Below are 27,888 nucleotides of genomic sequence, written 5' to 3'. Positions count from 1 at the left end.
CTTCCACTGTGCTGTCTTTTCTCTGCAGGCAACTATCAGAGGAAAACGCCAACCTCCATGACTCTGTCGAGAAGCAGAGCACTGAGAAGAAGCGTCTGAGCATGAACAATGAGGAGCTCCTGTGGCGCCTCCAGACCAGTCCCCTCATGTCCCCCGCCTCCTCCCCACTGCACCGCTCCTTCTCTACCTCCCCTGTCCCCTCATCCCCGTTCTTTTCCTCCTCACCTGTAGCAGGGTGCGACTCCCCCACCCACTGTCACGGCTGTCCCAAGCAAGTTCAGTACTCCTCCCCTTCCCACAGAGCCGCCACCAATCAAAACCTCTCCCCGGGACCAGCCACACCCACTCACAGGGCAGCGAGCAATCAAAATTACTCCCCTGGCCCAGCCACGCCCACACACAGAGGGTCGGCCAACCGCTGCAACTTAGCTGCAAGATAAGCTCCCGTCTTTCTCCTCTTTCATTCCTTTTATCCTTGTCCTTTCTTTCTGAATGTGAATGGAGTTTTAGTACATGTTGGACAAAAAGACAGAATGTGATCCCCAGTCTTTACAGGTTAAACTGGACAGATTGTACAGGCAGCGTCAATCTGTCAGGCATCGATGTTATACACAGAGAACATGTATAATAATGTTAGTAAGAAAAATGATGCCAATAACTGCAGCTCAGTCCGTTGTCCCAACATTTATTAACACAGAGTCTTGGAGTTTGGACTGTATATACTGTATGATAGTGCTGCAGATAGTGTTTAAACCTGCATGGATAGTCACGAGTCCCACATAGACAGAAACAGAGGGAAAGTAGCACAATCGTAAGACCTTAACACAACAGTCCAGGGTGTTAGAAACACGGTCACATCCTTTGTGAGAGAAGATTTATTCCTTCTCTTTGGGATTAGTTTCTCAGAGTCGGTTCTGTTTTGAATGATGAATTGTAATTCTGCGTCACCAACTCTGTTTTTCATTTGGAAAAATCCCCAACAAAGCGCCTTATACTTGGTCCTGCCGTCTCACCAGCAGAGAACAAGCGACATTTTACTTCATGAAGGACTTTACGTAAAGAATTGGTTTGTAAATCTGAGTGGATAATATCTCTCAGCCTCCTCGAGGTGTATTTAACATTTTGTAATTAGTTCAGTGCTGATATTTTACACGTGTGGGACTCACACTCCCTGGAACCCCAGCCATTTTACCTGCAAAACATTTGCAACTTTGCATTCAAAGTCTCTTAAAACCTTGTCAGGGCTTCCTACATGAGCTACTCTTCACTTTTCATGATCCCTCAGGTCAACTTGTAAAAATGATACACCTGCCATTTTATATTTACCTCTGTGGGAATGTGCAGTCTGAACAACAACAACAACAACACAGGTACTGAAGAGCTCCAAGCGAATGGGGAACCCAGCAAAGGAAAGACAAATTTAAAGCTTGTTGTGGATTTCTTTAGAATGTGGTGTTTATATCTTATTTATTTCTTACATGTATTTTGCTACTTTAAGCAAGCATGTCCTGTGAAAGTCTTCCAGTCTTAACGTGAACTTTATTATTGCTGTGAGCCGTCTATTTATTAAGCTTGAGGCGTGAAGGAAATTAATGTGTGTTTGTACCTCTGAAGATATCACCTATGAGAGATAGGACAGATTTTTCACAAGTGATGTTCAGGGGACTGTGTTATGATATGTTATGACTCTATAAGCTATGTACATTTAAAAAAGAAATACAGGTTAACCCTCTGTTTACCTCTGTGACGTATTAGGATAGCGTAGCCCTTTCTGAACCTTTATCAACTTCCTCATAACCCATGGTTAACCCGTCTTCCATTGTTTGTCAATCTTGGATTGTTTTGTTGTAAACTTTTGCAAACTGCACTGAATTCTCATAGTGCAAGAATATATCGTTCAGGGAATTATTTTCTAAATTTAGATTAGAAATACTTTCAATTATTTTCTTTTGTATAGCTTCCCTACAGAACATTATACACAAGATATTTCCCGAGATGATTTTCCACTTATATGATATACAACAGAGAAACCAACCTTTGGTGTATAAAAACTGGGAATAATTTTATAGCATACAGTATGTAATAGCTGCCTCCTTGTACTATACTCTATAGACTAACTTACCCTCAGGGTCCTAATATCTCATCTAGCGTTGAAGAAGTCAACTCTGACAATATTATAGTGTTACATGTGATCTCAGTGATTTACTCACACGTTAGCACGCAAGTCTAAAACTGTTGGGTCGACATGAAAATGAGCTGCTGTAAATAAACACGGCCGATGAGGAGGGAGGAGGGTAAGTCTGCTCAAATAATTCTAATGGGAGCATGGGTTACAGTTAGTGACTAATGTAATATTGTTAAGTAGATGCATGGGAGGGAGGGGGGGGGGCAATATGAAGGCCTGCCCAAGGCCTTGAAACTCCTTGCAGCCCCCCTGGTCACTTTTTCAGTTCAGTTACAGGTTGAGTAAATGTAAACTCTTACCAGCATGTAAAGGAATTTCTCTGGGTTGACCGAATTTTCCGTAGAAGACTTTTAAGTTGATCTTTAAATTGCTTATACCAGCACTTTTGATGGTCATGAAAACATAAAAACTAAAATGTTCTTTTCATCGATCTTCAAGATTTTTTGTACGATACATCCACCGGGTTAAAACGCTCTTAAATAAAAGAATGTCTAGGACAGCGAATGATTTGAGAAACGTATCTCAATTCTCACTGACTTTGTACCGACACTGACGATTTTGAGAATGTCCTTGTGTAACGAGCAGTTGTAAGAATATAACCAGGATTGTAATTCACCTAAAAGGTCACTTCAGGTCAAAAACACAAACACAGTCTACAAGGATGCAACAAATCTAGTGTTTACAAATGACAGAATTAAAGATAATGATTCATTTCAGATTAATATTTCACCTCTGAATGGACTCAGATCTCCGAACAGTGCACTGGTATTGTAACGACCCTTCAATGTGTCCTGTGGACATCTGCGTCTCACTCTGAATGTCAGCAATGTAATGACTGCGTTTTTTACAAGTCACTCGTCTGATTTAGTTTCATACAGAAGGGCCTCTCGTCCGACCACTATGTAGCATTTAATATGTAGCACTTGGTTGAGCCTCCCCTCAAGAATCATGGGTAATTTATCCAACGTCTCAGCACCCATGATATATATATATATATATATGCTGTTTTAGCAAATGTTTCCATGGCTTGTCAACCTTCAGCACCACGTAAACTATACACAATTACCCCTTGAGGATTACGACAACATATGCTGAATTTGTTCAGGCACTGATTGTATCGTTTGAATGTAAATACATTTACAACATGATTTGCGTCTTAGTGCACCAACAAAGTAATAGAAGCATGTTTCTTCTGTCTTCGCTGTTTCTCGCTCTCCCTCTCTCTTCTTTTACCTCTCTGCATTTGTGATGGTCGACATGTTCAAAATGTAGCGAAGCGGTAGGAGGCGTAGAGGACGAGGAATGAGATAGTTTGACATGTAATGTACTCACACGTATGTTGGTGATTTTATTTGTACTTTCTGGGGGAGAACACAGTATTAAAAATATTTAAGAAAATGAATGTGATGTGTCATTTAAGGACCAACCCCTGACAAACCCTGTCCTCCTTTCTCTTGTTCAGGTGTTTGCCTTCAACATGTATTCTGAAGTGTGGGTCTTAGATAACAGCACATGCAATAGTGTGTTTTCAGGACTAGTGTCAAAGTCTAGTTTCACATGGCCTCAGTTCAACCAGCCATCTTTCTTTTTTTTTTCTTCTTTCATTTATATCCAACAATAACATTCAGCTTCAAGATTCCACATAACACACAAAATACTGTGTGTATAAAGCTTTTTACATTACTGAATATTTGTGTTAATTTTTTGTTTATTTTTTTACGAATTCTTCTAATCTTTCATGTTTTCAATTCCTTTCATTTTTTAAATCCTGATCACCACTTCATCACTGGACCAACTAATTTCAAATAAATGTTACCAGCAGCTGACCACCCAGTCATTCATGAAACTCTCCCGGCTCCTCAGCAACCAGTGGTGCAATACAGTATATTTACTTTGTTACTGTACTTAAGTACATTTTATATGTATCTGTACTTTACTTAAGTAGATTTATCTTCAGGTGTTTTTTTACTTTTACTCCACTACAGCAAATATCTGTGTTTTCTGATGGCATTTTCTGTTTTTATATTTTTTAAGTAATCAATAACGAGAGGGGAACTGGTCCACTGATCCAATCAGAGTTGATATATATCTGATGGTAATCAAATAAAAACAATACCCTTTCAAATACTCAATGTGACAATATAAGTGTTTTCAGTAGCATCACCTGCAGCATTCTTTAGTAATATGAAAGAGTTTACTATTCCTGCATTAATATACCTGCGGGCACAGTAAATGATTACTTTTACTTTTAATACTAAAGTATATTTCAAAGCAAGTACTTGCATAATTTTTTCTCAAATAAAAAAAGTTAATCTGGTTATTTTACTTAGTGCATTTTTGTCGATACATTTGTATTTTCACTTCTAGAGAATGTTTCAGTACTTCCTCTAACACTGTCAGCAACACCACCACCAACTTTGAAATGGTTCTGATGTCAAGACAAAGGACGAATGGAGAGACAAAGGCAGGTTATTCAATTTATTTGCATGGTTACATTTTGCAGGTGATTAATGTCACATCATACTGTATAATATAGAGACAGTATTTATTATATAATGTAATGAAATATAATACTCATTTCATTAAAAAAAAGAAATGTAAACTATGCTGAATACTCTGTATTTAATCCAAATCACATTGCTAAGCAGGCTCGGCCTCGTCACAGCTTGACTATAAAAAACATAAATGTGTTTTCGTGATCAGTTACAAATAAAATTTGACCATTTGATAACAGCTTTAACTTGGCAGTTATTACACATAGCTGCAGAAAGTGACTCAACAAAGAAAATAGAGGACCAGCAGATTGAATCATCTCGGAGAAATCACTTCCGCATGAAGTGTGAAATGATATCCATGGGCAGAGGGAAGATGATGGTGGAGTTCTTCTCTGCTGCGATGGTGCTGAGAGTCTGCAGGTAGCGAAGCTGCAGCGCTGACGGAGACTCTGCGATCACGAGGGACGCCTCCTTCAGGGCACGCGATGCATTCATCTCACCCTCTGCTGATATCACCTGTACGTAGAGCAAGGAAGAGACATTAGGATGAAAAGTCTCTTCACATAATTTCAATTAAGAGGGCCCATTGTTTTTTTGTTTGGCCTGCATGTATCATGGCACATGTCCTGACCTTGGCTCTGGCCTCTCGTGTTGCCTCTGCCTCAGCAGCCATGGCTCTCTGCAGCTGAACTGGCAGCTTTACATCTTTAATCTCCACACGCTCCACCTTGATGCCCCAGGGGTCTGTGGCTTCATCCAGGCTGGACTGCAGAAAGAGACAGAGGTTATACCTGGAGCTGAGCTTAGCTCCCTATCTTGAAACAGGTCTTGTTTTCTGTACCTGCATGGTGTGAGCGATGATCTCACGGTCAGACAAGACCTCTGACAGGTTCTTCGTCCCCAGAACATTTCTGAGGGTGGTCTGTGCCAGCAGACGGGTGGAAAAGTCAGCGTTCGACACGTTGGCCACGGAGGCGATGGGGTCACTGACCCGGAAGTACACAACTCCATCCACGCTAACTGTAACTGAGTCCTTGGTCAAGATCTGGAATAGAAAATACAGGACCGTTTCTGTGTGTGTTCACATCCTGAGGTTCTACCTCCACCATGGAGGCTATGTTGTCATCTGCATTTGTTTGTTAGTTAGTTAGCAGTGTGAAGGTAAATGTAGATTATCTTTCTGAGAAGACGAAGGAGATAAATCCATGATGCTTTTTATGATATCCGTTACAGTGTGATTTCTAGTAATCAGAGAGCAAATTATATTATAGTACAGAGTTTAATAAGTGTGCTTCTGTTGCTTTAATTCCCTAGATAATTAACACATTCTCAATGATTTACCTTTTCGTGATTAATCATATATTACAATTTGTATATTCAATCCCTAATGAACCAAGTGTCATTCCTAGTTTCACTTTATGTTTGAGCTTGTCTTTTGTTTTAATAATGACATTTGAAGTCTGTGTTCTGATCCCAAGTGTGTGAAGGTCTTAGGCTCCGTGTCAGTTGGTAATTGTTCCGAACAATATGAGTGTTTGGATTTTAAAGATCCAACAAGAGGGACGATTTGGTGCTATACAAATCAAATTAAATTGAAATGAGTTGAATTGAACAGTTCAACAGGTTCAATGTGATTTTGGGTTTGAAGTAACTTAGTATGTTGATTTATATTGTGTGTCATCATTCTGGAGCTGAGAAGGAAAAAAACAGAGAGCAGTCCTTGTGTTTTAAAAACCCAGTGGTTTGCCCCACAGAAGAAATCCTGGTGTTATGATTACCATCGTCCTCTTTGATCAACTTTTAGGTTCATCTATTCAGACTGTTTAGACTTGAGAAAATTCAGTTATTGTTCTATTACATTCAAGAAATATTACCCATTTGCATTCTTTAGATAAAATCTTAAAAATAAGCAGAAGGACTAATTGGTTGCTGCAGAGCTTTCACACAAATGGGCTGAGAGATGTTTGCCTGCGACAGCCCCCTTTTATAAAAGGACGTGTTAGTTCAGCGGCTTGTTTGTACATGAGAGGGGGGGGGGGGTTCAAATTAATTGCTTGATGTGTGAGACCTGTCAAGTTTGATTTACACTGCGTTTTATCCGTTGTATTGTACAGCTTTTGTCATCTCTCCTCTTAAATACGTCCCACTGTTTAAGTGGGACATCACACACACACACACACACACACACACACACACAGTTTTGTGTTGTTGTCTGCACCATCCCTACCTCTTGTGGTGGGATGTCAAATGAAATTGTTCGTAGATCCACCTTCACAAAGGAATCAGTGCACGGCAAAACAAAGAAGATACCTGTGGAAAACATGAATTCATATTATTGCTGTTGGCTGCATACCACTAATCATATCCCCTATGAACAGTTAGTTATATAGAAATCACCGCTGTTTCTATACCTGGTCCTTTAGCCTTCCTGTCTGTGATGCGGCCCAGCCTGAAGATGACGGCACGTTCATACTCCTGAACGATCTGTGACACAACACAACACGAGCTCAGTTCACGTTCACATTCAAACAGTTATTTGCGCTCTTCACCCGACTGTGGTCAGTTACTGAGTTCACTCACCTTCAGACAAAACCAGATGGTGAAGGGGCAGAGAAGAAGGGTGAACATGCCAGAGAGGATGACAATGAACCAACCAATGCATCCCAGGGAGCCTGTCCGCTCAGCTGGAGGAAGAGAGAGAAAGGAGAGTGTCAGTGATCAGAAACCAGTTTTGATCGACTGGATGTGTAATGTGATGCCACCGGGAGACACACACATCCACAGGCAGTGTACACACAAAGAAGCTCACAGAGACTCACACTTAGAGCAAACAGTAAAATGTTTACTCATGCAGCATGATCCTACAGAGTCCTTTTTCTACTTTGGTAATAAAAGGAGTCATTGGCTGAGGGAGAGGTCTGTGAATAACTGTAAATCAGTTTTTCCTCTTCACACTGACATTTGATTTCACCTGAGTACGCAGCCGTATTACACTGCCAGTACAGATCCCAACAAATATATATTTCTTGTTTGCAAAAGGCAGCAGCTGAATTGCATTTGTCCTACTTTCATTTCCTTTATCGCTGCGGTTATCATTTCCTTTGTGTTACAAACATCTTTCTTGTCCAGACCACAAGAACCAAGTTTCCTGTTGACAAAATAGTGGACATTTGACAGTTACACTGATCTGAAAGGGAACACTGTTGCACTTTGGCAGCTTTGCAAATTCACTTCCACTGTTGCACATGATCTGGAACGTTTAGTGGCACTGATTGGGAGAAGAGCACGAGGAGTTAATGAGAATTATTGTGCCGACCTTCGCTACATCTGTATATATTATTTCAATTTTAAAAAGGCGCCAAAATCTGATTGGTCGGATGGAAAACTTTCATTCAGTTTCACAAATAGTCTTTTTCATAATCTGTTCACCATCTTTTTGTATTGTGTCCCCTGATTGAAAGTATATGTAAATGATGTGTACACAGCCAGCCATGCAACATGATCCTGCCCAACAGGTTGGCCAAAACAAAGGCATGGAAAAACGATTAGATGGGAAAAAAAACTCTCATATGAAAACAAACAGTTTAAGGAACAAATTAAGGAACATTTACACACAAGCCTCAGTCCTCCTTTTCCTTGTGACTTCACAGAGCATGGACACACACACACACACACACACACACACACACACACACACACACACACACACACACACACACACACACACACACACAAATGACAGGAGACACGCACACAAACACTAAAAGTCACATGCTTATGGGACTCCTTATCTGGGTGACATGTGGTTACTGTCTCTATGACGATGTAGGTTTACTCTGCTCTGGTCGCTCTGGCTGCGTTCCACCTACACAGGTGAGCTCCCACACAACCTATGGTGGCTGATGTAAGACACTAAACGGACCTCTTAATGACTCAATGCCCATTCAACATGTTGCTCAGGGTTAAACAAACAGTTGACCTGAGCCTTTAAAAGCCTAGTTTTTGATATTAATTCAATTTTTAACACAATATTGACGATTCAACAAAAAGTTCAATGTAAAATAACAGCTCAGGAGAAAAAGAAACATCAAGGAAAAAAGTGTTTTTTCTTACAGATCAAGTCCTCTTTGCTAATTCCTCTTCTCTTCTGTCCTTCCATCTGGTCCTCCATTTCCATGTGTTGTTGGGGAACTGAGTGGCGAAGTGTGTGTGGAGAGCGTTTGTTGGAGTGCAGCTAACGAGGAAGGAGTCACCCTGCCTTTTAAAGCTGTAATGCAGCAATATAATGTGGCTCAGAGAAAAGCGAGTAGGTGTGGCTGTCACCTCTGAGTTGATCATCGACAAAGTACAATCATATTGTTGCAAACAGGTCACTGGATAACCTAAGAGTTGTGTTTAAAACACACGTTTCAGGTGTGAATCATGGGAAATCCAAAATAAAACCAATTCACGTTTAAAACACTGTAATATAAATATGGTAATATTACGTTTATTATCAAACCTGCTTTTTCACATGACTCCCAATGGCTAGTCTGCATAAAGGCCCTTACTGGTTTAAACCCAATTCAAAATTTCAAAGTGATTTCCCGATCATGTTAGTCATTTTACTTTCCCTTATTTCAGTTCCTGTTAAAATGAGGAACTGTTCAAAAAATCAGTAGCTCTTTGTCTGAGCTTATTTAACACGGAAAAACTGGACTCACACATGGATTTTCATGGTTTCTGCTGAAATTGAATGTAAAACTTTAAAAGACATAATTAAAGAGTATGGAGAGAATGAAGGAAAAGAAAAAATAAAAACGATAAAGAACATGGGTATGGGGGATTCAACTTTTTAAAAAATAGGTCGGCTTCAGAGAGATTATTTATTATTATATTATGTTTTTATATCAAGTATATATTTATATTTAAATATTCTAGTGCTCTTTGGAATAAATACAAAATCAATACAGAAATAACCATTAGCATTACTGTAAAGGTAATTATATAAATTAAGTAAGGTTTATGGATTTATTATCATTTTGGGATCAACATGTTCAACTGTGCTTGTGCGGAAATTGACAAACTCTAACAACCTTAACACAATATGAAATCAGTAATTAGTAGCAATGAGTAGAGTTATGAAATTAAATTTAATTACATTTTCAAATAAAAACTTTACAATTTACATTTTTTATTTTTGTAATAATAAAATGTTAAATGTAGTGCAGGTGTTAATTTCATTGGTTTATAATTCATTGTATCCCTCTCATGGAAAAATTATAAAATGAAAGATTTTCCAGTTAGATCTCATGACTCATTGACACATGACTGATGGCATCACCGGTGCATTAGTGGTCATGGACACTCAAGATAAGCAGCAACTAGAGCACTCACATATACGTCTACTTTCAATGCAAGGTTATGTCAATATCAAGATTTTGAAAAGCGTAATTTTTTGAGGAGGCCGACAGTTCCTTCTGTTATTGGTCATATGTCCCTTGCTGTGTACCTCCTATTCACTGCTGCAACTGTGTGTCAGTTATTGTTCAGCAGCCCTCTCTTCTGGTTTCTCTCCATGTTGCGTGAGACACAGATTAAATCTGCGGAAGCTGTGGTTTTCACATTGTTATTTTATATACGCATTCATGAAGTGAGGTTTCACTGGAAGTCAGAGGTGTGATCTGTTTTTTTTGTTGCAGTGAGCTTGTCCTTATTTTCATAGTAGTTTGTTTAATCATACATGAGATTAAATGTCCTACACTTAAACTTTATTTTATTGTAGGATGGTAACATTTTGAATCAATCAACCATTTAGTGATGTTATAGTCTTTTAGTATACTGTACATAATAGACGTATAGCATTTTTAGTCTCGAGTGCAGTTAAATTGTCTTTTCCTTTTCGAAGCTGCCTTCAACTATCATGTTAGTTAAGTCTCTGACCACAAACCTGGACCTTTTTTTTGCTTAAGAATCATTATATGTCCATTATGCTGTTTGTTTACGATTATGACCCTTTATCACATTGATATGCAGGTTTTATCTGCACGACTGTGACTTTTTAGATGTGACTTAGTTACATTTAACTTATTTAACTTACAGTTTATGAGCCTGACAGCTATGAAGGTTTATGGCATGACATAGAAAGGAGATGACAACAACTACAGCAACCAGCAGTTTACTGACAAATTAATAAAAACAGGAAACACAAAGAGAAAAGAAAACAACACAATGTAACAACAAAAAATATCACTTTTCATGTGAACCTCAGTGAGTTTGAGTACTGAGGTGTACAGTGAATTAAAAAATTACAGTATTCATTTGCAAAGCATTGCTGAGGAATGCAGTCATTATACTGTATATTCTCAGTTCCACATATCATTCTACAAATACTTCCAGATGTTCTCAGTAATCTCTGCATACAGTATGTCTGGTCATATCCTGTAACAACAGCTCTATTACCGTTAGATCTGTCAAAAGAAAAACTTTGTAAACATATAAAAAAAAATTATTCACAGTAAACTGCAGAAAGCCACAAGTGAGTGTTCACTGAAAATAACACATGAGCGGAGCTGCCAAATGCAGGTTTTGTACACAATACTCCCGGCTTTGACACAAAACAAGGGCTTCAAATATTCATGGTGTTCCCGATTTAAAATGTGACACAAGTCAGCAAAAGAGTTAATGTCATAATACAATATTCAATTCAGGGTTCTCAGTATCAGTATCATAGGTTTTCTCTACTGAGAATGAACATAAAATACTACATGTGAAGTCATTACATATCATGTACAATTTTCATTTCTTCCTAGAATTCATTATTCACTAATAAAAGGTGATAATCTTCATTAAAAACAGCCAAGTCCAGCTAATGTTAAAACCAGTCACAGTCTACATGTAAAACCTAAAAACCAACTTTGGCAACTGATATTTACAACTGTTCACTAGGAATAAAGTAACAAATAAACCTTCTCTCCCCTGTACACTATTTCAACTGATTTCAAGGTAGTGTTCCTGGTCGTAGTAAACTCATTCTGGCTCTGACACACATTGTATTGAAACACTCTTTATCTCTCGTCTACTGCTCTGTAGGGTTCAAGGCCAAAACATAGAACAGGGTAGTTCAGCATGTAAGTCTAATCAAGTTCCGAAGTGAGTGGTGGGTTTCACTGCCAGCCCAGCTGGGGGTGCAGACCTGGCTGGAGGGGGAAGGGGTTTCCTGGGCCTGGAGGGTAGTTGAAACTGTTGGGCTGAGGAGGAAAGCCCTCTAAACCAGACACAGGATGAGCCTGGAATAAATACAATGAAGAGAAGAACCTTTGTAAATGTGAAGCTTTATCAAACTGACATTCAAATACCTGTAATCTGACAGAGCAGTTTGTGGGTGTGTGGGTGGGTGTGCCCTTGTATGTCTTGGGAAAGTGAAGACATTTTGTGACTGGTCCTCCTGACATTTCTATGAGAGGCTGTATGTCAGAGTGCAAATGTCTGAGTCAGTTGCTACGGACATTGTGTGATGTCAAATGATTTTTCTTTCCAACACTCGACGACTCACAAGTCTCAATCTCCTGCTGCGTTCTTCCTATGTGAAAGACAAACTCCAGAAAATGTCCAGAGTTCATGTCTGAAAACTGCTTTAGTTTTAAGTTCATGATTAGAGTCAGCTTAAGGTTACAATAAGGGTTACGGTTAAACAAGTAGCAGGGAATTAATGCAAGTCTATGTAAGGTATCCAATAGGGCCCTTCGACGCCATGTGCATTTTTACCTGCAACAAGGCCGACTGCATGGCCGGGTTGTGGAGGCCACCAAGCGTGGCAGGGGAGCCAGAGGGAGAGAAGCCTGGTACACCAGGGAAGGACAACAAGCTGGGGAATCCACTGCTTCCTGGAGGCTGGAGTCCACTGCCCATCCTAGAATGCACAAAATAACTTTTTTCAGACCCTGTTCACACCGGGTACTAAGATCCGTCTTGAGTCATCCGATCACAAGTGGACATATCTAACAACAGGTGTGAACACGCCCAGGGCGCATTGAGATCAGAGCACATTCAAAGTGGTCTGTGACCACATTCTTTAAGCATTGAGAACGCAAATGGTCCCTGGGACACACCTAACATTCACCGACTGGCTATAGTATACTAATATATATAATGAACCATAAGTAAAATTTCAATGACAACTATTTCGGTTATTCTTCAAAGAAAAACGTTTTTGAAATCATGTTGTTATCTTTTCCAACCAGCACCTCATTAATCTCTGCTAATGGTTTGAGTATTATGTACAATCTATAACTATCTGTGTTTATATAAAGTATACAATATAATATCTGTTTATTTCATACAAATGTGGATACCTCTTCCTGAATCTTATAAGAGAAGCTGCAACATAATAACAATTAGGTGCATATTGTTGGTATGTATATATAGCTTATGTATGTGTGTTTATATGTGTTTATTTTATTATTATTCATTATTATTATTTTGCTTTACTTTAAGATTTGGCACTCCTCCACAAATTAGCATTAGCACTGGTTAATTTAATAGCTCTTCCAAGATAAGACAGCGCTTTAGTTGCTGAAATGGCAACATAATGTGAGTCTTGAGCCTGAAGCACTTCGTCATTAACAAGACAACTAGATTATTACATGGCTGACAGTTATCACCTGACCAAATGGAAACCAACTCTTCAAGACAACACAAGCCAAAGTCTAACCCCAACATTGCACAACGGGAGAACAAGTGCACTTTACACTTTGCAGGTGCAGTCTTTCCACTTGTCACATACAACCCAAAGTGGAAAAATCACTTGACCTGATTTATGATGCTGTTTGGAAAATCAATGTCACATGCTATAATTAGCACAGACCCTATTCTAACTTTTGACCTATTGTGATCTAACATTACTAGAGACGGTATGGCAATATGGGCTTTAGGTCATGGCTATGTGGCATAAAAGAACATCTGTGAATTGAATATTAGTACAGTAGAAATTCTACAGGGAATCATAATATTATTTAAAATTATCCATATGACATGGTTCTGTATACTAGACAGAACTCTCAGTGACTGTCCATCAAAAGAACGTGTCTGACATACCCAGGCTGGAAATTGGAGCTGAAGGCGGATGCAAAACCAGGTAAAACTGGTGATGACGATGGAACCCCAGCTGCTGCTGCCGCCGCTGCTGCTGCTGCCGCCGCTGCCGCTGCTGCCGCCTGTAGTGGCGCCACTGATGCTATTGAAGATGGTGTGGCACCTGGAAGTCCCATGAATGAAGACAATACGGGACTCCCAGCACCATGCCCCCCTGACACACCCAGTCCAGGGTAGGCAGCGGGGCCAGGGCCAGGCGGAAGGCCTGGGAATAAAGAAGGGGCAGAGGTGAGGCCTAGACCAAAAGGGGAGGCTACACTGGAGGCAGCGTTGGTAACCAAGCCAGGGAAGATGGAGGTTGGTGGGTGGTTAGAAATGTTACTATTGGGGGGCATTGCAGACATGGTGGAAGGAGAGAGAGAGGAAGAAAGGGAGGAGAAAGGGGACAGGCCCGGGTAATGAGCGGCAGCTTGACTGGAGGACAGAGCTTGGAGGCCGGCGATAGCAACAGGACTAGGGAGAGAGACTTGAGGGGAACCTGATGGGTGTGACAGACCCAAAGAACGTGCCAGTGCAGCTTGTGCAGAACCTTGGACCACCAAAGAGCTAAGAGACGGCGTGCCAGAACGAGAGGTGCCCTTGAAAGCAGAGTGCACAGGGCTGTTACTGCCACTGCTGCTACCCCCGTGGTGTCTGTTCAGTGATCCAGCCATAGCCATGGCAGCCTGAGCCTGTGCAGAATGAGCGGGTTTGGGGCCTGGGGTGGAACAGCTTGGAATTATAGGAGTGGATGATCCAGGAGTAAGAGATTGTGGTCCAGAAGGGGTGTAACTTCTTATCACTGACCCAGATGGGTTACCTGCTTGTGGCTGTATGCCAGAGAAGACGAGTCCTGACTGGTGATCTGTGGACTGATGAAAAATCTTGTGATGAGTTGAACCCATGGAGTTTGTCTGAGTCAGGGGGTCTGGGCCGCCGCGGGAGGTGGCAGGGGTGCCTGGTCGAGAAAGAGCATGGTAGGGGGAAGAAGAGAAGTGGACAGGAGTTCCACAAGGAGTGCCAGACGGGGTGTGGGCTTTAATAACAGATGAGGGTGTTGGTGTAGTGTGACCACTGGGTGTCTGTGGCCCTGCTCTAATGACGGATGGGGATGGAGAAGGGGACGGAGAGGGAGAGGGGGCATTGGGGTGGTGAGAGGGAACCATGCCAGGGAAAACTGGTGTGATGGGAGTTGTAGGAGGCTGCTGAGCAGGAGAGGCCTGGGGTGGGACTGGTGTAGAAGGCGTGGACCCATGAGGGATGAGGAGGGGTCCACTGTTGACTCCAGGTGTGGTGTGATGCGGATTGCCTGGTTTGGCATAACCTGGAAGTAGAAGGAGATCAGATTTGGTTAGAAGAAGAATCTTAAATAGTGACTACTGTTATCTGAATGTGAGATTCAACTGAGAAAAAAAACAATTAAAAAAGTTGAACAGTATAAAACATTAAATAACTAATACTTTATTTCTGATCAGTAGTGCTGTTGTTAAATGACAAAAAAAAACATTCCAAGACATTGGCAGAAAAAGCCCAACAAACTATTGCAAAAGAAGCAACTCATTCACAAAAATGAAAGAAGAAACAGAGCAAAGAGAAATGGCCAGAGAGCATCCCTGCGTGCAACTTATTACATGAAACTTCCAACAATTTTCAACATTGGAATATGTCTTCTTTTTACCTCTGGGGAAATGATCAGATACTTTATATATTTAACGTCAAATTATGTCTTTCATCACATTTCACACTGGACATCTGGCTTTGGACATTTTCTCAGTTTAATGAAACTACAGTCACTGTTGAGCTTATGACCAAACATCTCCCCAAAGGCCCTAAAAGATGTATTTCAATTGTGAAAACTGACAAAGCGCTGCATTAAAAACGGAGTTATCCCAAGCGATGCATGATTCCGGGGGAATAAAAAAAAAAAAGGTTATTGAAATTAGTTTGAAGCTGATCCCAATCCAGGGAACCAAAGCCGCATCCTCACAAATCACCCAAGACAAACTTCTACACTGACTGACCAGAAAACAGAGAAATCTGCAAGATATAAAAGAGCCTTGTTTTTGTTGTGACTACTATTTTTAGATACATCTGTGTGTTGACTCAGTTTTTTCGACACATTTTGCCATTGTATTGTTTCTGATGGTATTTGAATTAAATGTCCTATTCTCCAACTCAACTACAAAAGGAAGGAGAAAGATTACAGTGCATTTTAAATACAACAGAAATGCAGGTGTATTGGATATATATATTGCGCAATCTAATCCAACATTACCCAACTCAAAAATACCCCTTACATTGAATCAATATATCTCCAACAGTTCTGAAGCTGATTCACAGCAGTTGTATTGAAAAGCCTTACAATGTAGGGGGCTGTATTTTTCTGGTCACTCAATGTAACTCCAGCATAAGTGAGAAGCACATTCTTCACCTGATAAAGGCGGTAAACTGGAGAGGCGCAGGTAAGCAGCATGCCAGGAAGCCTATTAGCCTATTTGCCGCCACACACAGGCACACGCGCACACACTCACTTCCATCAAATCATACCTGCTACTTTGTGGGTGAAGTTGTAGGGGGGAGGAGCCACGCTGGCTGTTATAACCCCTCCCACAGACACAAGGCCTGCGTTGTTGTACACACCTGAGTAGCAGTTGTAAATATTAACAGTGTCCACCGCACACACACACTCACACAGACACACATACGCAAATGTAAGGATCAAACACAACTCACCCAACTACCTACTACACCTCAACCAATCCCAGATGGCAGTGATAAAACATGCCTGACAATTTAAGGCCACTCAAAGCAGAATTATTAATCCTCTGTTAGCTTAGAGCTTAGTATCTTTAAGGTGTGTACTTTTTATTATTGACCAGTTATACAGAGCGGAAGAAGGCAGGGCAGTGTGCGGAAGTGGGTTGTTTCTTACTAGGTGCGATGGTAGCATGGGGTCGGCACGGTGGTATAGGGTAGGGCACAGGCCGATGAGGGTTGTAAGTTGAAGGAAACTAAAAAAGGAAAAGCATTAAGATACAAAACAGTTCACTCATCAGTAAATTCTGTCTAATCATGATATTTATGGTTTCTCAAAGTATGTCAGTAACTGATGCTATAGTTGCAGTGTCGCTTTTAAAGGCAGTAGTTGAGACATTTCTGCCATTTAAAAGAGGTTCATAGAAATAAGCTGTTAAATTTCTGAAAACACACAATTTGAAAGGATTTAAAGTCCTTATATCCAGATGTGAAAGGAGACCATTAATGTCAATGTCTTCCAATTCATATCACATTACTGCTGTACAGAATTTATTTGTGTTTCCATTATGCTCTTTACAGCCTCTGACGCACAGACTTCACTCAAGTCCATTTAGCACTTCAACTGTGGTCTATCAGAAGCTTATATAATGAGGCTTGATATGTAGAATATCATGTCTGAGTAATGTACTCATGTGATGTCTTGTCACTCAGTCATGAGACTTACGGGTGTCATGGCACTATTACATCATGGCACTATTACATTGTCCCCTTCAGTGACTCCCTTTCAAGTACTTACAGGCTTGAAGGGTCCAATTATCCGAGAAGCAATTCCTTTCCCATCTATACTGTTAGAGGCATCATCTTTCTTATCTCCTTCTTTTTTTGCCGGAGGGATTCCCTGTGACCAAAAACAAAACACATATTTTTCTTGTCTGGTTGCAAATGTTGCATAAAAAACATTATATTTTACAACTTTGCAAATTGCCCGGAAAAAATAACGAAACCAAACCCTGGTATACAGAATTCAGAGTAAATTATCAACCATTAATTAACTTTTTTTCACTGCATGTCCACTTTGTAATTAGTATTCTGAAGTTTGCCAATATGCTGAGACATGGAGGTGGAACAGGTGACACTAGGACCGACATAAACAAAGACATAATAAAATCTAAATCTGTTGTGAGTTGGTGATGGTCAGCTCATATCTAATATACAGTATATAAAATCCTAACGCTCAGGAGTAGGATGCATTCAGGAAACCTCAGTGTCAAGCTCTGCACATACTTACAGGGAACGTGCCAGTGACCAGGCTGGGTCTACCTTTAGGGTATGGATTCCCAGGTATCATACCACAGGAGGAGATCATGGCTACAGGAGCCTTACAGCCAACCTTACACACCTAATGAAGCAGATGTTGTATTATTTTCTGAGCTATTTCTACACACAGACACATCACATTTACAGGTTTCATTTTATTTAGCATTATTTTTTGATGGGGTCAATTGGTTACACATACATAAACACATTTTATTGCTTTCAATGCAAACCTTCATAGAACACACATTTTTTTTTCTGTGAATTACTTTGGAAAGGTGAACTTACTTGCTCCAATATCCTGCGAGCTCGTTTCTTCTCAGACAGGTGTATGCGAAACAAATCCTCCACAGGACGATAATTCTGAGCATCTGATATATTCCTGTAAAGGAACAGAGACCCCAAAATGTTCAATTGATCAATGAATGAACCAAACTGGATGAAATGTGGCTGTGTAATAAAGGTTCATGTGCTTATATTTCTCCAAAAGCTACTCACAAAGCTATCAGTTCCAGTACAATCAGTCTGTCCTTTGAGAAGGTGAAGCAATTCAGGATATTTGCTACTTTGGTTGTAGGAATTGCAACCATTTTCTAAAAGAAGGATAAACATGCTCAACCAACACTTAGAGACATTCCAGTGACAGTGAGAGGTGACAATTTCACACACAGAAAGGTTTACTATTTAAATCACGTTTCAGCACAATGTTAATATAAAGGAATAACTGATGCAAACCATCTGAAAACCCCAATAATTGAAATCACATGTTACTTACATGCTGCAGAGCTTTAACTGCTTTGATCTGAGGTTCGGCCCATGAGAAGTACTTCAGTATCTCCATCACCTGCAATGATCCAGACAGTGTTGAGACATATAGTAACACTGGAGCTGCATTGCTCTCACATAGAAACAATATAAAGTATGAGAGAGAGTTGATATCTATTAAAGTTGCTCGGACACAACTTTCCTCTTTAAAGTTGGACCTAGCAGGAGATTATAACTTATACACACAGGGTCGAACATCATACCTTGTGAGATCTATTTATTTACCATCTATCCACATGCAGCATTGATTATAATATAAGTCAACTAGTTGTTGTATTCCCAAAGATTCTAAATTTTGTATTACATATCCATATATGACCTGTGTGATGTGGAAACCTGGTCTATCTAGTGTGTTAAACGATAAATAACAGTGTTGCTTTGTCCACAGTTACCTGCTCACTGGAGAAATACCCGTGCACCTGCTCTATGGCCTTGATGCGCTGATCAGTCAGGACGCACTGAAACACAAGATGGAGAATAATCAAATCCGGTTGAGTTGAAACGGTTTCAAATCTTTAATCGAACATATAATTTAATTTTTTTTACCTTTTTTATCTCATCCAAAACGATGTCAAATGACTTTTTATCCATGTTTGTTAACTCAAACAAACGCCTCTGTGACTATGAACACTTACTACACCACGCACTTGGTAAATATACTTTCTACAACACAATAGATACAGTAATCGAAGGTAAAATGCATCCGGAAGACTTCGACTCTAAATACTTTGTTATATATCCAGTGTTACTGATCAACTCATAATGCATTCAAACAATAATTTAACCCAATAAATATTCGCTCTACACGATTTGCAGCGTAACAAAGTTGCATGATCTTTCCCCTTCTTTTTCCGAAGAACTTTTCCGCGTGTGAACAATGACTTCCAAACCGGAGGAGCAGTCTGCAGCAAATCTGGCCGCAGCTAACAACAAGCTAACAACTAGCTGCAGCTACCGCGGTTCTGAACAGCACTCAACAAAACCACACGAGACGCTGGGAATCAATTGAAGATCCGCACATCTTTGTAGCCGATCTTAGTTTGTATCTAAAGTCGGAAATAGGAACAACAGGGACGCGAAAATGTCAAAAATTCATTCAAATCTAAAGGAGAAATCGCTAGCAAAGATAGCACTGAGGCTAGCTTCCACTGACAGCTGGCGCTAGTAACGTCAACACCGACAAGGACCCCCTCTTAGGTAGCTTGTCAGAAAAATACACTTTGTTGTATTTTATGTTTTAAAAAAATATTACAGTTGCATTGTGTGATATGATAATTAAAAAGAGGCTATTAATAGTTTTAAAAATGTATTATTTTATTTGACATTAACTCATAGTATATGTTTTTGTGTTTCTATTCAGGCAGCAACAGGCCAGCTTTGGACAGGATACCAGAAGTAAACATAAAATGAGTCTCGGCGGCGCAGTAAAATAACGAATAAATTGTTCAGGGAGCTGAAATGGATCGTTTTTTTTGGTCAAACGGGCTTTTGGAAATAAACGAAACTTTAGTGATCCAACAGCGAGGCGTGCGACTGTATGACGGCGACGATAAGGTGCAGGTTTCCTCTCTGTTAGCAAAGTTTGTGGCTTGACACAACGACACAGCAGCTAAAACCTGTAGTAAAAGCCAAAACAAAGACAGTTGAATAGTACAGCAGTGATGACTGATGACGTTGGGTGCTTTAATGTGTAGTGTGCGGTGGTTATAACACAACATGGGGCCTCAGTCAAACTTTATTCAAGCTAATAATCACGTCTTGTCTTTTTTACTGTCGTTGTTTCAGGCGAAGCTGGACGTTGGAGTTGCCCTGTTGAGCACCCACCGGCTGATCTGGAGGGACGTTAAAAATCATGTATGGCAGCAGCAAACAGAATTATTCACAATATTTACTGCACCGATCGTTTGAGTAGTTCAAATGTTCACAGGTTTGTGTTATGACTTTCATGTGTTTCTGTACTTCCCTCAGGAATGCTGCATAGCCATGCCCCTGTCACAGATCCTCTTCTTCGAGGAGCAGGCTGCAGGAATAGGGAAGAGGTCAGTGTCAGTAATCAAGGTTCTCTTAAAGGTTCAGCGTGTAGAATTTAGTGACAACTGGTGGTGAAGTTGCATGTTGCAGCTGAATACCCCTCACCTTACCCGCCCCTTCTACGAGTTTGGATCACTGTCTTGTTGCAGAAGGCTTCCTCTTTCCTTTCCACTGTGTTGAATGGCTGCAGGACATTTGAATCCAGAAGCTTCTGATATTTAGCAGATGAAACAGGAAACATGGTTACAGGAAAGTTCCTGTAACCATGTTTCCTGTTTCATTGTCTGCCACAAAACCCCAAATATGAATATTCTAACCTGCAATTAACACTTGGACACGATTTCTTTCTATCAAATGCTTCTCGTATTTAGCTCCAAACACACATTTGACAGCTAAGTTGTAGCTTTACCTTACCACCGAAGTCCGGGGCTTATGTTTACTAAACACCTCTGGCTTTTCCAGATCTTGTTTTGTAAACATAACCCCCTGACTTATCTGATAAGGTTGCAGGTACAATTTCCTTCCTTCCTTTCCTTCCTGATGAGTATTCTGAGCAGAGATTTCAAGCTGGTAGCAGTTTAATAACTTTTCATAGCCCGTCCTGTTTTGTAGCCAATAATTAGCTTCATTTTTCAGTTCCTCAGTCAGCTGCTTGGGAGCTCACGGACGTTGTGGTACCTCAAGAGTCAGAGGAATAATAGCTCTGGAATTGTCGTCAACTGACAATTCGCAGTGGCAGTTGTTCACCTGTGCTAACAAGTCAATTAAGGCCTAACAATTTAATGAAGGACTGTATGTTCACAAGTACAGTTTTCTGCTACTTTCTTTCACTTAACAAATAAACAGCCTGTGTAAAATATGCTCAAATATTTGCATGCAATTGTATGTTAAGTACAGTATGGAACTTTGGTCATGCGTTATGTACGTGATGTGAGAAGAGGAGATAACAACATTTAGATGATGAGATGTGGTCAAATGCTCCAAAAAGATGATATGAGGACTTTTTTGTGAAAGTTCAACAGTGTATTTTCACTTATGATAACAACCACAGCAACACAAATTAAATCTACAAGAAGAAGACGATTACTTTACTGTTGGTTTCTCTTATTCTGCAGTGCAAAAATAGTCATTCACCTGCATCCAGCACCTGCCAACAAGGAGCCAGGTCCCTACCAACACAGCAAATATCCCTTCATCAAGCTGTCGTTCAAAGAACATGGGCAGATTGAGGTAATCCTGTTCAACACAAGTAGCAAAAATTGCTTTTTGTTTTCATTTTTTTGCATCAATTCTTTAGAATAGACCATGTGTTTAATAATTTTTTTCCTGGAACCAACAAAATGGTGTTATTTTCTTGCAGTTTAACAGGAGGCTAACAGAAGAGATGACTCAGAAGAGATGGGAGAGTACACCAGTGTCACAACCCATCCCCACAGGAACAGGTTCTCAGGTTGGAAGCTGAACAGACGAAACTCTGAATCTGACCAAAATCTCTTTTTTTCTCACTGGTTTAAAGTCCTGGTGATTTTTAGAAACCAGAAGGTGGTGTGAATTATTTTCACACCACAGGAGGACTGTAACTCTACCAACCAAACTCCCACTGAACTGACTGAAGTCAATTCAAATGATGATCCACAGGATGGCAGTGTTGTCCCTTAATTTTTTGTTTTTTACTATGTGATGACTTTTTTAGGAATTTTCAAATTTAATGTGAAACTATGTTTAGCATCCCTCATTAGTTGGACTATGCTTTACAGAATCAAATAGTCTTTGTTAAAGATGTTTACTTGCATTAGGTCCTGAATCTCTAAATGAGATTACATTAATCTTGTTTTTGATTAAAATGCCACAAAATCAAACTACCTAAATGGATTTATTCACTGCAACAACAGTTGACCACAATATTCTCCCTCCTCACTGTTTGTCTTTGCTTGTCCTTTGTGGCTTGTTTCCAACTTATCAGTTCCCAGTGTGCTTCACTGTGTGTTTTTCTTTCCTTTGTGGTCATGTAGACAGGAAAGACACGTGCGGTGGGGATTGTTGGCATCGAGAGGAAGATAGAGGAGAAGAGGAAAGAAACAGACAAAAACATTTCAGAGGTACTATGGACCAAAAATACTGAAATACCAACAAATGTGTCAGGATGGGAATTGTAGAGTTCATTATCTGTGTCATTCCATCCTTGTCTTGAAATCTCCAAGCTGAAGTTTTGTATGAGGCCATATTCTATTTGTGAATATACTGAGAGAACAAATTCTGTGAATGGTTTCATCAGTTTTGTCTGCCATTATATAAATGTTACCATTGGAAATTAAGCTGACCACAGCAGCTGAGACACTCATCAGGCAACCATGAAATTATGTGTTGATACACCCGCTGTGTATGCTTGGCTTATGAATAAATTAAATATAAATCGCATATATTTAGTTTCATGAAATGTATAAACAAATCTATCTTGTGAACAAGGAAGAATGTTCAGTTTTATCTTCAGTTGGTTTAGGGGTGTGGATGTTTTGGAATGATATTTCAATTTTATCTGCAACCATGAAGTTTTGTGGTTTATCTAATTAAGGATAATTTTGAGCCCTATTACTCATTTAGTCTCTGTTTTTCAGGCCTTTGAGGACCTCAGTAAGCTGATGGTGAAGGTAAAGAATACGTTTCTTTTGCATGTCCTCATTTTCCTGTAGTTGGTGTTTTATGAAATAATAATTAACGTCTTACATTTTTATCTAATGACACTTATACTCTAAACTTGTTTATGCTATACTCTGCTATGCATTGGGATGTGCTGAATTCCTAATTTGTGTTCCTAACTAACAGGCCAAAGAGATGGTGGAGTTGTCCAGGTCTATAGCCAACAAGATTAAAGACAAGCAGGGAGACATAACAGAAGATGAGGTAAGACCTTGACCAGTATGGTGAGAAGCAGAAACATGGGGACAGTAGACAGCGTTCCAAACTACTCTACATGAGGAAATCAGAAATAGCTACTTTTAATCATAAAGCATTTTAATAATAGTCTTGAGGGGGGGCGTAGAAACCTTAGAGGGAACCACATGTGAGGGATCCCTCTCCCAGGATAGGTGCCAAAGATGCCACGTGTAACTGAACACATCAACAAAATTACAATATTTACAAGATTGATGAAAAGAAATGGACTGAGAATCATGTTGTTTTGAGGAAGACTTGAAACTAATGATTGAGACCAAAAACTGTTTACTGATGTTATAAATCAAGTGAGAGGTACAGTCATTTTCTTATAGACTTCTATTGAAACAGACGTGTAAATGCAGTCCCATGATACAAAAGAGTGCGATCGCATCATGCTGTTACACCATACAGTCTTTACACTTAAATACCCACAGTTTGGTTTCCTTCTTATTAACGGTTGTGTTGTGCTTTGCAGACAATCCGGTTTAAGTCTTACCTACTCAGCATGGGTATAGCTGACCCTGTCACCAGGGAAACACATGGATCGGGCACACATTACCACCTGCAGCTGGCTAAGCAACTGGGAGATATGCTACAAGCCCCTCTAGAGGTTGGTGTGAATCTTTTTGTGTTGTGCAGTTTACATCAACAAAGGCTGAGATCATACGCTACTTTTAAATCATTTCCTTACTTTCTTTGCTATCTTAAGCTCTTTCTTATTCTCTTTTCTCTCCATTCTCCTTCAGGAGCGTGGGGGAATGATGGCTCTCACTGAGGTGTACTGTCTCGTCAACCGTGCTCGAGGGATGGAGGTAACGCTCGCTCACATACACACACAACATGAAACGATTTAATAGATTATGCTTGAGTGTGCGTGTCCCTGCATGTTGATTCTAGCTGAAACTGATAGGACGACACAACTTTGGTGTCCATAGATTCATGGTACACAAAAATGTCTGTCAGACACTAAGCTTGTTTTCCACCTTTCCGTAGCTTTTATCTCCAGAAGATTTGGTCAACGCCTGCAAGATGTTTGAGTCGTTGCAGCTCCCTCTGAGGTGAGTTTGAGTTGTGTTTGTCTTTGTGCTGTATTCCCCTGTGGTTGTATAGACAAGGATATGTGTTTTACTGTTTAATAAAGAATATGGGGCAGGGTAGACGCCCTCCTCACACAGACCAGGCTCTTCCTGCCTGGCTTCCTGTTGTTGGAAGTGGTGTCCAGCCCTCTGCAGCTGTCATTTCCTGTCACTTCCTAGGGTTTCAAAAAGAAACACTGGCCTGGTTCCCTGCTATCTTTCTACTACTGCCCACAAAGTGGTTGCATTTTAGCTTAATAAAAGATCACATTAAAACAGTTGAACTGCTCTCTACCACCCCCCTCTCTCTCTCTGTCTCTCTCTCTCTCTCTCTCTTACACACACATCACACACTCTCCTTCATCCGTCTTGTCTTCTCTGTTAGGCTGCGTGTGTTTGACAGTGGTGTGATGGTGGTCCAGCTGCAGTCTCACAGCGAAGAGGAAATGATCGCCTCTGCACTGGACAACGTAAGCTTTCCCTGTTGCAAACATTATACTGACGTCAACCCAGTCACACCCTTACACATGTGTATGAATGTATATATGAGTGTAAGTTCTTCTCCTCTCTTGCTCTTCTACAGGTGTCAGATAAAGGTTCGTTGACAGCTGAGGAGTTTGCAAAACTCTTGGGTCTCTCTGTTCTTCTGTCTAAGGAACGGTACGTTATCTCCTATTATATATTCATTTTATTGCTTGAATTGTATTCCAGCGTCTTAATCTTCATGTCTTTGTGTCCTCCTCTGTACTCCTCCTCATCTCCAGGTTGCTGCTGGCTGAGAAGATGGGTCACCTGTGTAGAGATGACTCTGTCGAGGGTTTGAGATTCTACCCAAACCTCTTTTGACCTGTTTACAGTCATTTCTGTTGAGATAGAGGGAAATAGCTGAAACTGAGCTACACTGTCTCTACTGACTGACTCTGACCTCTGTGTGTTGTACAGCAGTAAAGTGCTTTCCTGTCTGATCATGATGATTGAACAGTAATCACTATTTTCTACTTAGGTTTAAAACCAAGGCTCTCTCTTTTACATTAATTTAAAAACTGCCAATACTGTATATGCAGTGTCCCCAGATGAGCTCCTAGTGTGTCTTTGGTAATAAATGGGTTTTGGAAAGTTGACTTATTGGAATTCTTTTTTTTATAATTTTTTATTTTAACATGTCCTTGTGTCACACATTATAAACATTTTAACAAGTAGTGTTCCTGTAATAAAAAGCCATAGTCACATATCACATTTTCCAAAGTAAAACATACATTTATTGAATATATAAATAAGAAATAAAGCTTGTTCTGCTGTCTTAACTTCTGAGGAAGGGGAGAACATGCCCAGGCGTCCATGTGTCAATCAATCTCAATATACTGTTTCACCTTTTATCACATTTTGGTCTCACCATCAAACTGTAATTCTAGTCCCTTCTGCGGAAAAATAGCATTTGTCAAGGATACGTTCAAGAAAAGATCAACAGAAATTAAATGCCTGCTCTGCTTCAGTTTGGTTCTCAGAGTATAAAATATAGGGCACATTGCCAAATGTCATTCTTCAGGTAATTAATCTCTTCAGTGTACAGGTCATGTTAAGGAAATTCCAGTTGTGACTCTTTTGAAGCCAAACTGAAAAGTGAGCAGTCTTGTTAATTGGCTCAGTGAAGCTTTCAAAACAAGCACTTTTAAACTCTTATCACTTTACCATATCTATTAACACTTTATCATATGAAAAGAACTCCTGAAATATTATAGAATGTGTGAAATAGGAGCATATTGTTAGCAGCTAGTCTAAGAATTATCATATCTAACAATTTATTTTTGGGTTTGTAATCTCCCTGTTGGGCTTTTCCTACAAAGGATAGAACACTTCTTTGTTCCTATTGTGAACCGAGCTGAGCAGTAAACGGGGTTTCATCTCCACAGCAGCTTCCTGTTTTCTGCTGTCTCGCTCTTTCTCCGTGTCTGGAAGAAAATCGAAGGTCTGCAGAGCTATACAACTGATTAGATTATCATGCCATGTGCTTCACTGATTGTTCTTCAACTCAATTTGTCCAGGAGATCACGAGAGCCGAACTCATTAAGGTATGAGCCATTAATTGGGGGGTTCGTGCACAGTATTCAACTTTTAGGTGAACTTGAGCGGTGGTGTTGATTTCAGGTTGTCCATCCATACTTAAGTCACTTTCTCATGAATGTGATACCTCAGGAACACCTTGAGGGATTTTTTACACTACACTAAAATTGACTTGATCTTAAAGATGAACTGATTAGATATTGGTAGTGAAAGGTCCAAGTTCACTCACGTCAAATAACGAAAAAATTACATTTTGGCCTCAACTGAAGAATTAATGTGCTAATTAATGACTTATTTGACTAATTTAAGCCATAACTCATGAGGGGAGATCGTTACCTTATATCTGTTCATTTGACTGAATAATATACAACACTGTAAGTCTCAGTTTCTTTTGTACTTGTGTCGTGTATACTTAGATTGTCTGATGACTTGATCATCCTCTATTAATATCTTAATTAAGTCTGTTTTCATCGATGGGGGAAGAATGAAATGTCAATCTTTATGGGAGGAAGGGTTGATCTGATTATAAGCAGTTTACTCGTGTGACGTTAAATCATCACTTTAAAATGATTTATGAGTGACTGCCTGTCCAAAGATTGAATTATAGATCTATCTGTTGCAGCTCACATATTCCCACGTGCACTCACTCTCCTCAGGCACATGCATGTGCTCAATGTCTTCTGACCTGGGTGCCTGTTGTTCAAATTAACCTGCTGAATGATACATTTGATGCGATGCAATGCTTGAGCTGACAGCAGAGTGAAGGGTCTTTCATCTTGTTTCTAAAACAACCTGAAGCCTGAGGGAAGTTAGTGGTTGTGAAAGCGCTGCTGAGACACTTGTGGAAATGAGAAACAATGTTGTGGAAATAAATACGAATGGGATTCGCAGTGGTATCACAGAACCACATTGTAAAGTCCACTCTCAAACCATATGCTTCATATTGCAGGTTGAAATGCACAGTCATTTTTTAAAAATATAAATAAATACATTGCATATTAAATAAATAAACGTGTATAGTGTTATAATATATATATGTACACATATCTGTCTATCTATGTATCTGTCTGTCCGTCCATCTATCTGTCTATCTATCTGT

At 39.9% G+C, this 27,888-nt stretch overlaps 4 protein-coding genes across 5 annotated transcripts in view; 2 read left to right on the top strand and 2 right to left on the bottom strand.

Annotated features, from left to right (window-relative positions):
• The window catches only part of mtus2a (microtubule associated tumor suppressor candidate 2a), a 45,414-nt gene extending 41,827 nt beyond the window's left edge, over window positions 1-3,587 (top strand). Inside the window, 1 exon segment of the mRNA XM_034607039.1 lies at window positions 29-3,587. Within this exon segment, the coding sequence (XP_034462930.1) occupies window positions 29-440 (412 nt within the window). The 3' untranslated portion in view covers window positions 441-3,587.
• A 1,063-nt stretch (window positions 3,588-4,650) lies between these two features.
• Window positions 4,651-8,947, bottom strand: stoml3b (stomatin (EPB72)-like 3b). Its single transcript, XM_034607049.1, has 7 exons — window positions 8,794-8,947; window positions 7,261-7,364; window positions 7,092-7,164; window positions 6,908-6,990; window positions 5,522-5,725; window positions 5,312-5,446; window positions 4,651-5,196 (listed from the first exon to the last, which is right to left on the bottom strand). The coding sequence occupies exons 1-7, from the start codon at window positions 8,855-8,857 to the stop codon at window positions 5,008-5,010; spliced, it is 852 nt and encodes a 283-aa protein (XP_034462940.1). The 5' UTR covers window positions 8,858-8,947; the 3' UTR covers window positions 4,651-5,007.
• A 1,876-nt stretch (window positions 8,948-10,823) lies between these two features.
• Window positions 10,824-19,865, bottom strand: proser1 (proline and serine rich 1). Of its 2 annotated transcripts, XM_034607041.1 has the most exons (12): window positions 19,234-19,865; window positions 19,080-19,145; window positions 18,638-18,706; window positions 18,361-18,455; window positions 18,151-18,244; window positions 17,837-17,947; window positions 17,345-17,446; window positions 16,724-16,802; window positions 16,339-16,431; window positions 13,756-15,115; window positions 12,427-12,571; window positions 10,824-11,948 (listed from the first exon to the last, which is right to left on the bottom strand). In XM_034607041.1, exons 1-12 carry the CDS (start codon window positions 19,276-19,278, stop codon window positions 11,826-11,828), a joined length of 2,382 nt encoding a protein of 793 aa, XP_034462932.1. In that variant the 5' UTR covers window positions 19,279-19,865; the 3' UTR covers window positions 10,824-11,825. The 2 variants fall into 2 exon arrangements, with proteins under 2 accessions (XP_034462932.1, XP_034462933.1); XM_034607042.1 differs by lacking the exon at window positions 16,339-16,431.
• A 195-nt stretch (window positions 19,866-20,060) lies between these two features.
• Window positions 20,061-25,605, top strand: vps36 (vacuolar protein sorting 36 homolog). The gene is made up of 14 exons (XM_034607036.1): window positions 20,061-20,241; window positions 20,473-20,541; window positions 20,656-20,726; window positions 21,834-21,948; window positions 22,079-22,168; window positions 22,731-22,817; window positions 23,334-23,366; window positions 23,542-23,619; window positions 24,128-24,262; window positions 24,399-24,464; window positions 24,646-24,710; window positions 25,114-25,198; window positions 25,312-25,388; window positions 25,493-25,605. The coding sequence occupies exons 1-14, from the start codon at window positions 20,146-20,148 to the stop codon at window positions 25,572-25,574; spliced, it is 1,149 nt and encodes a 382-aa protein (XP_034462927.1). The 5' UTR covers window positions 20,061-20,145; the 3' UTR covers window positions 25,575-25,605.
• The last annotated feature ends 2,283 nt before the right edge of the window (window positions 25,606-27,888 follow it).

The sequence above is a fragment of the Hippoglossus hippoglossus genome, chromosome 14 (assembly GCF_009819705.1).
Source record: "Hippoglossus hippoglossus isolate fHipHip1 chromosome 14, fHipHip1.pri, whole genome shotgun sequence".
Taxonomy (NCBI): domain Eukaryota; kingdom Metazoa; phylum Chordata; class Actinopteri; order Pleuronectiformes; family Pleuronectidae; genus Hippoglossus; species Hippoglossus hippoglossus.
Note: the sequence above shows the minus strand (reverse complement) of the source record. Positions and strands in the feature narration are given on the sequence as shown.

Excerpts from the sequence above, each read along its gene's own strand:
- stoml3b (XM_034607049.1), bottom strand. The coding sequence starts at position 8,857 with ATGGAAATGGAGGACCAGATGGAAGGACAGAAGAGAAGAGGAATTAGC. Across the intron at positions 7,165-7,260 it reads CCATCTGGTTTTGTCTGAAG|ATCGTTCAGGAGTATGAACG; the intron begins GTGAGTGAACTC and ends GTTGTGTCACAG. Across the intron at positions 5,197-5,311 it reads CACGAGAGGCCAGAGCCAAG|GTGATATCAGCAGAGGGTGA; the intron begins GTCAGGACATGT and ends CTCTACGTACAG.
- proser1 (XM_034607041.1), bottom strand. The coding sequence starts at position 19,278 with ATGGATAAAAAGTCATTTGACATCGTTTTGGATGAGATAAAAAAG. Across the intron at positions 18,456-18,637 it reads CAGTTAAAGCTCTGCAGCAT|AAAATGGTTGCAATTCCTAC; the intron begins GTAAGTAACATG and ends TCCTTCTTTTAG. Across the intron at positions 11,949-12,426 it reads TGCAGTCGGCCTTGTTGCAG|GCTCATCCTGTGTCTGGTTT; the intron begins GTAAAAATGCAC and ends TATTTATTCCAG.
- vps36 (XM_034607036.1), top strand. The coding sequence starts at position 20,146 with ATGGATCGTTTTTTTTGGTCAAACGGGCTTTTGGAAATAAACGAAACT. Across the intron at positions 20,542-20,655 it reads GGAGGGACGTTAAAAATCAT|GAATGCTGCATAGCCATGCC; the intron begins GTATGGCAGCAG and ends TACTTCCCTCAG. Across the intron at positions 20,727-21,833 it reads GCTGCAGGAATAGGGAAGAG|TGCAAAAATAGTCATTCACC; the intron begins GTCAGTGTCAGT and ends CTTATTCTGCAG.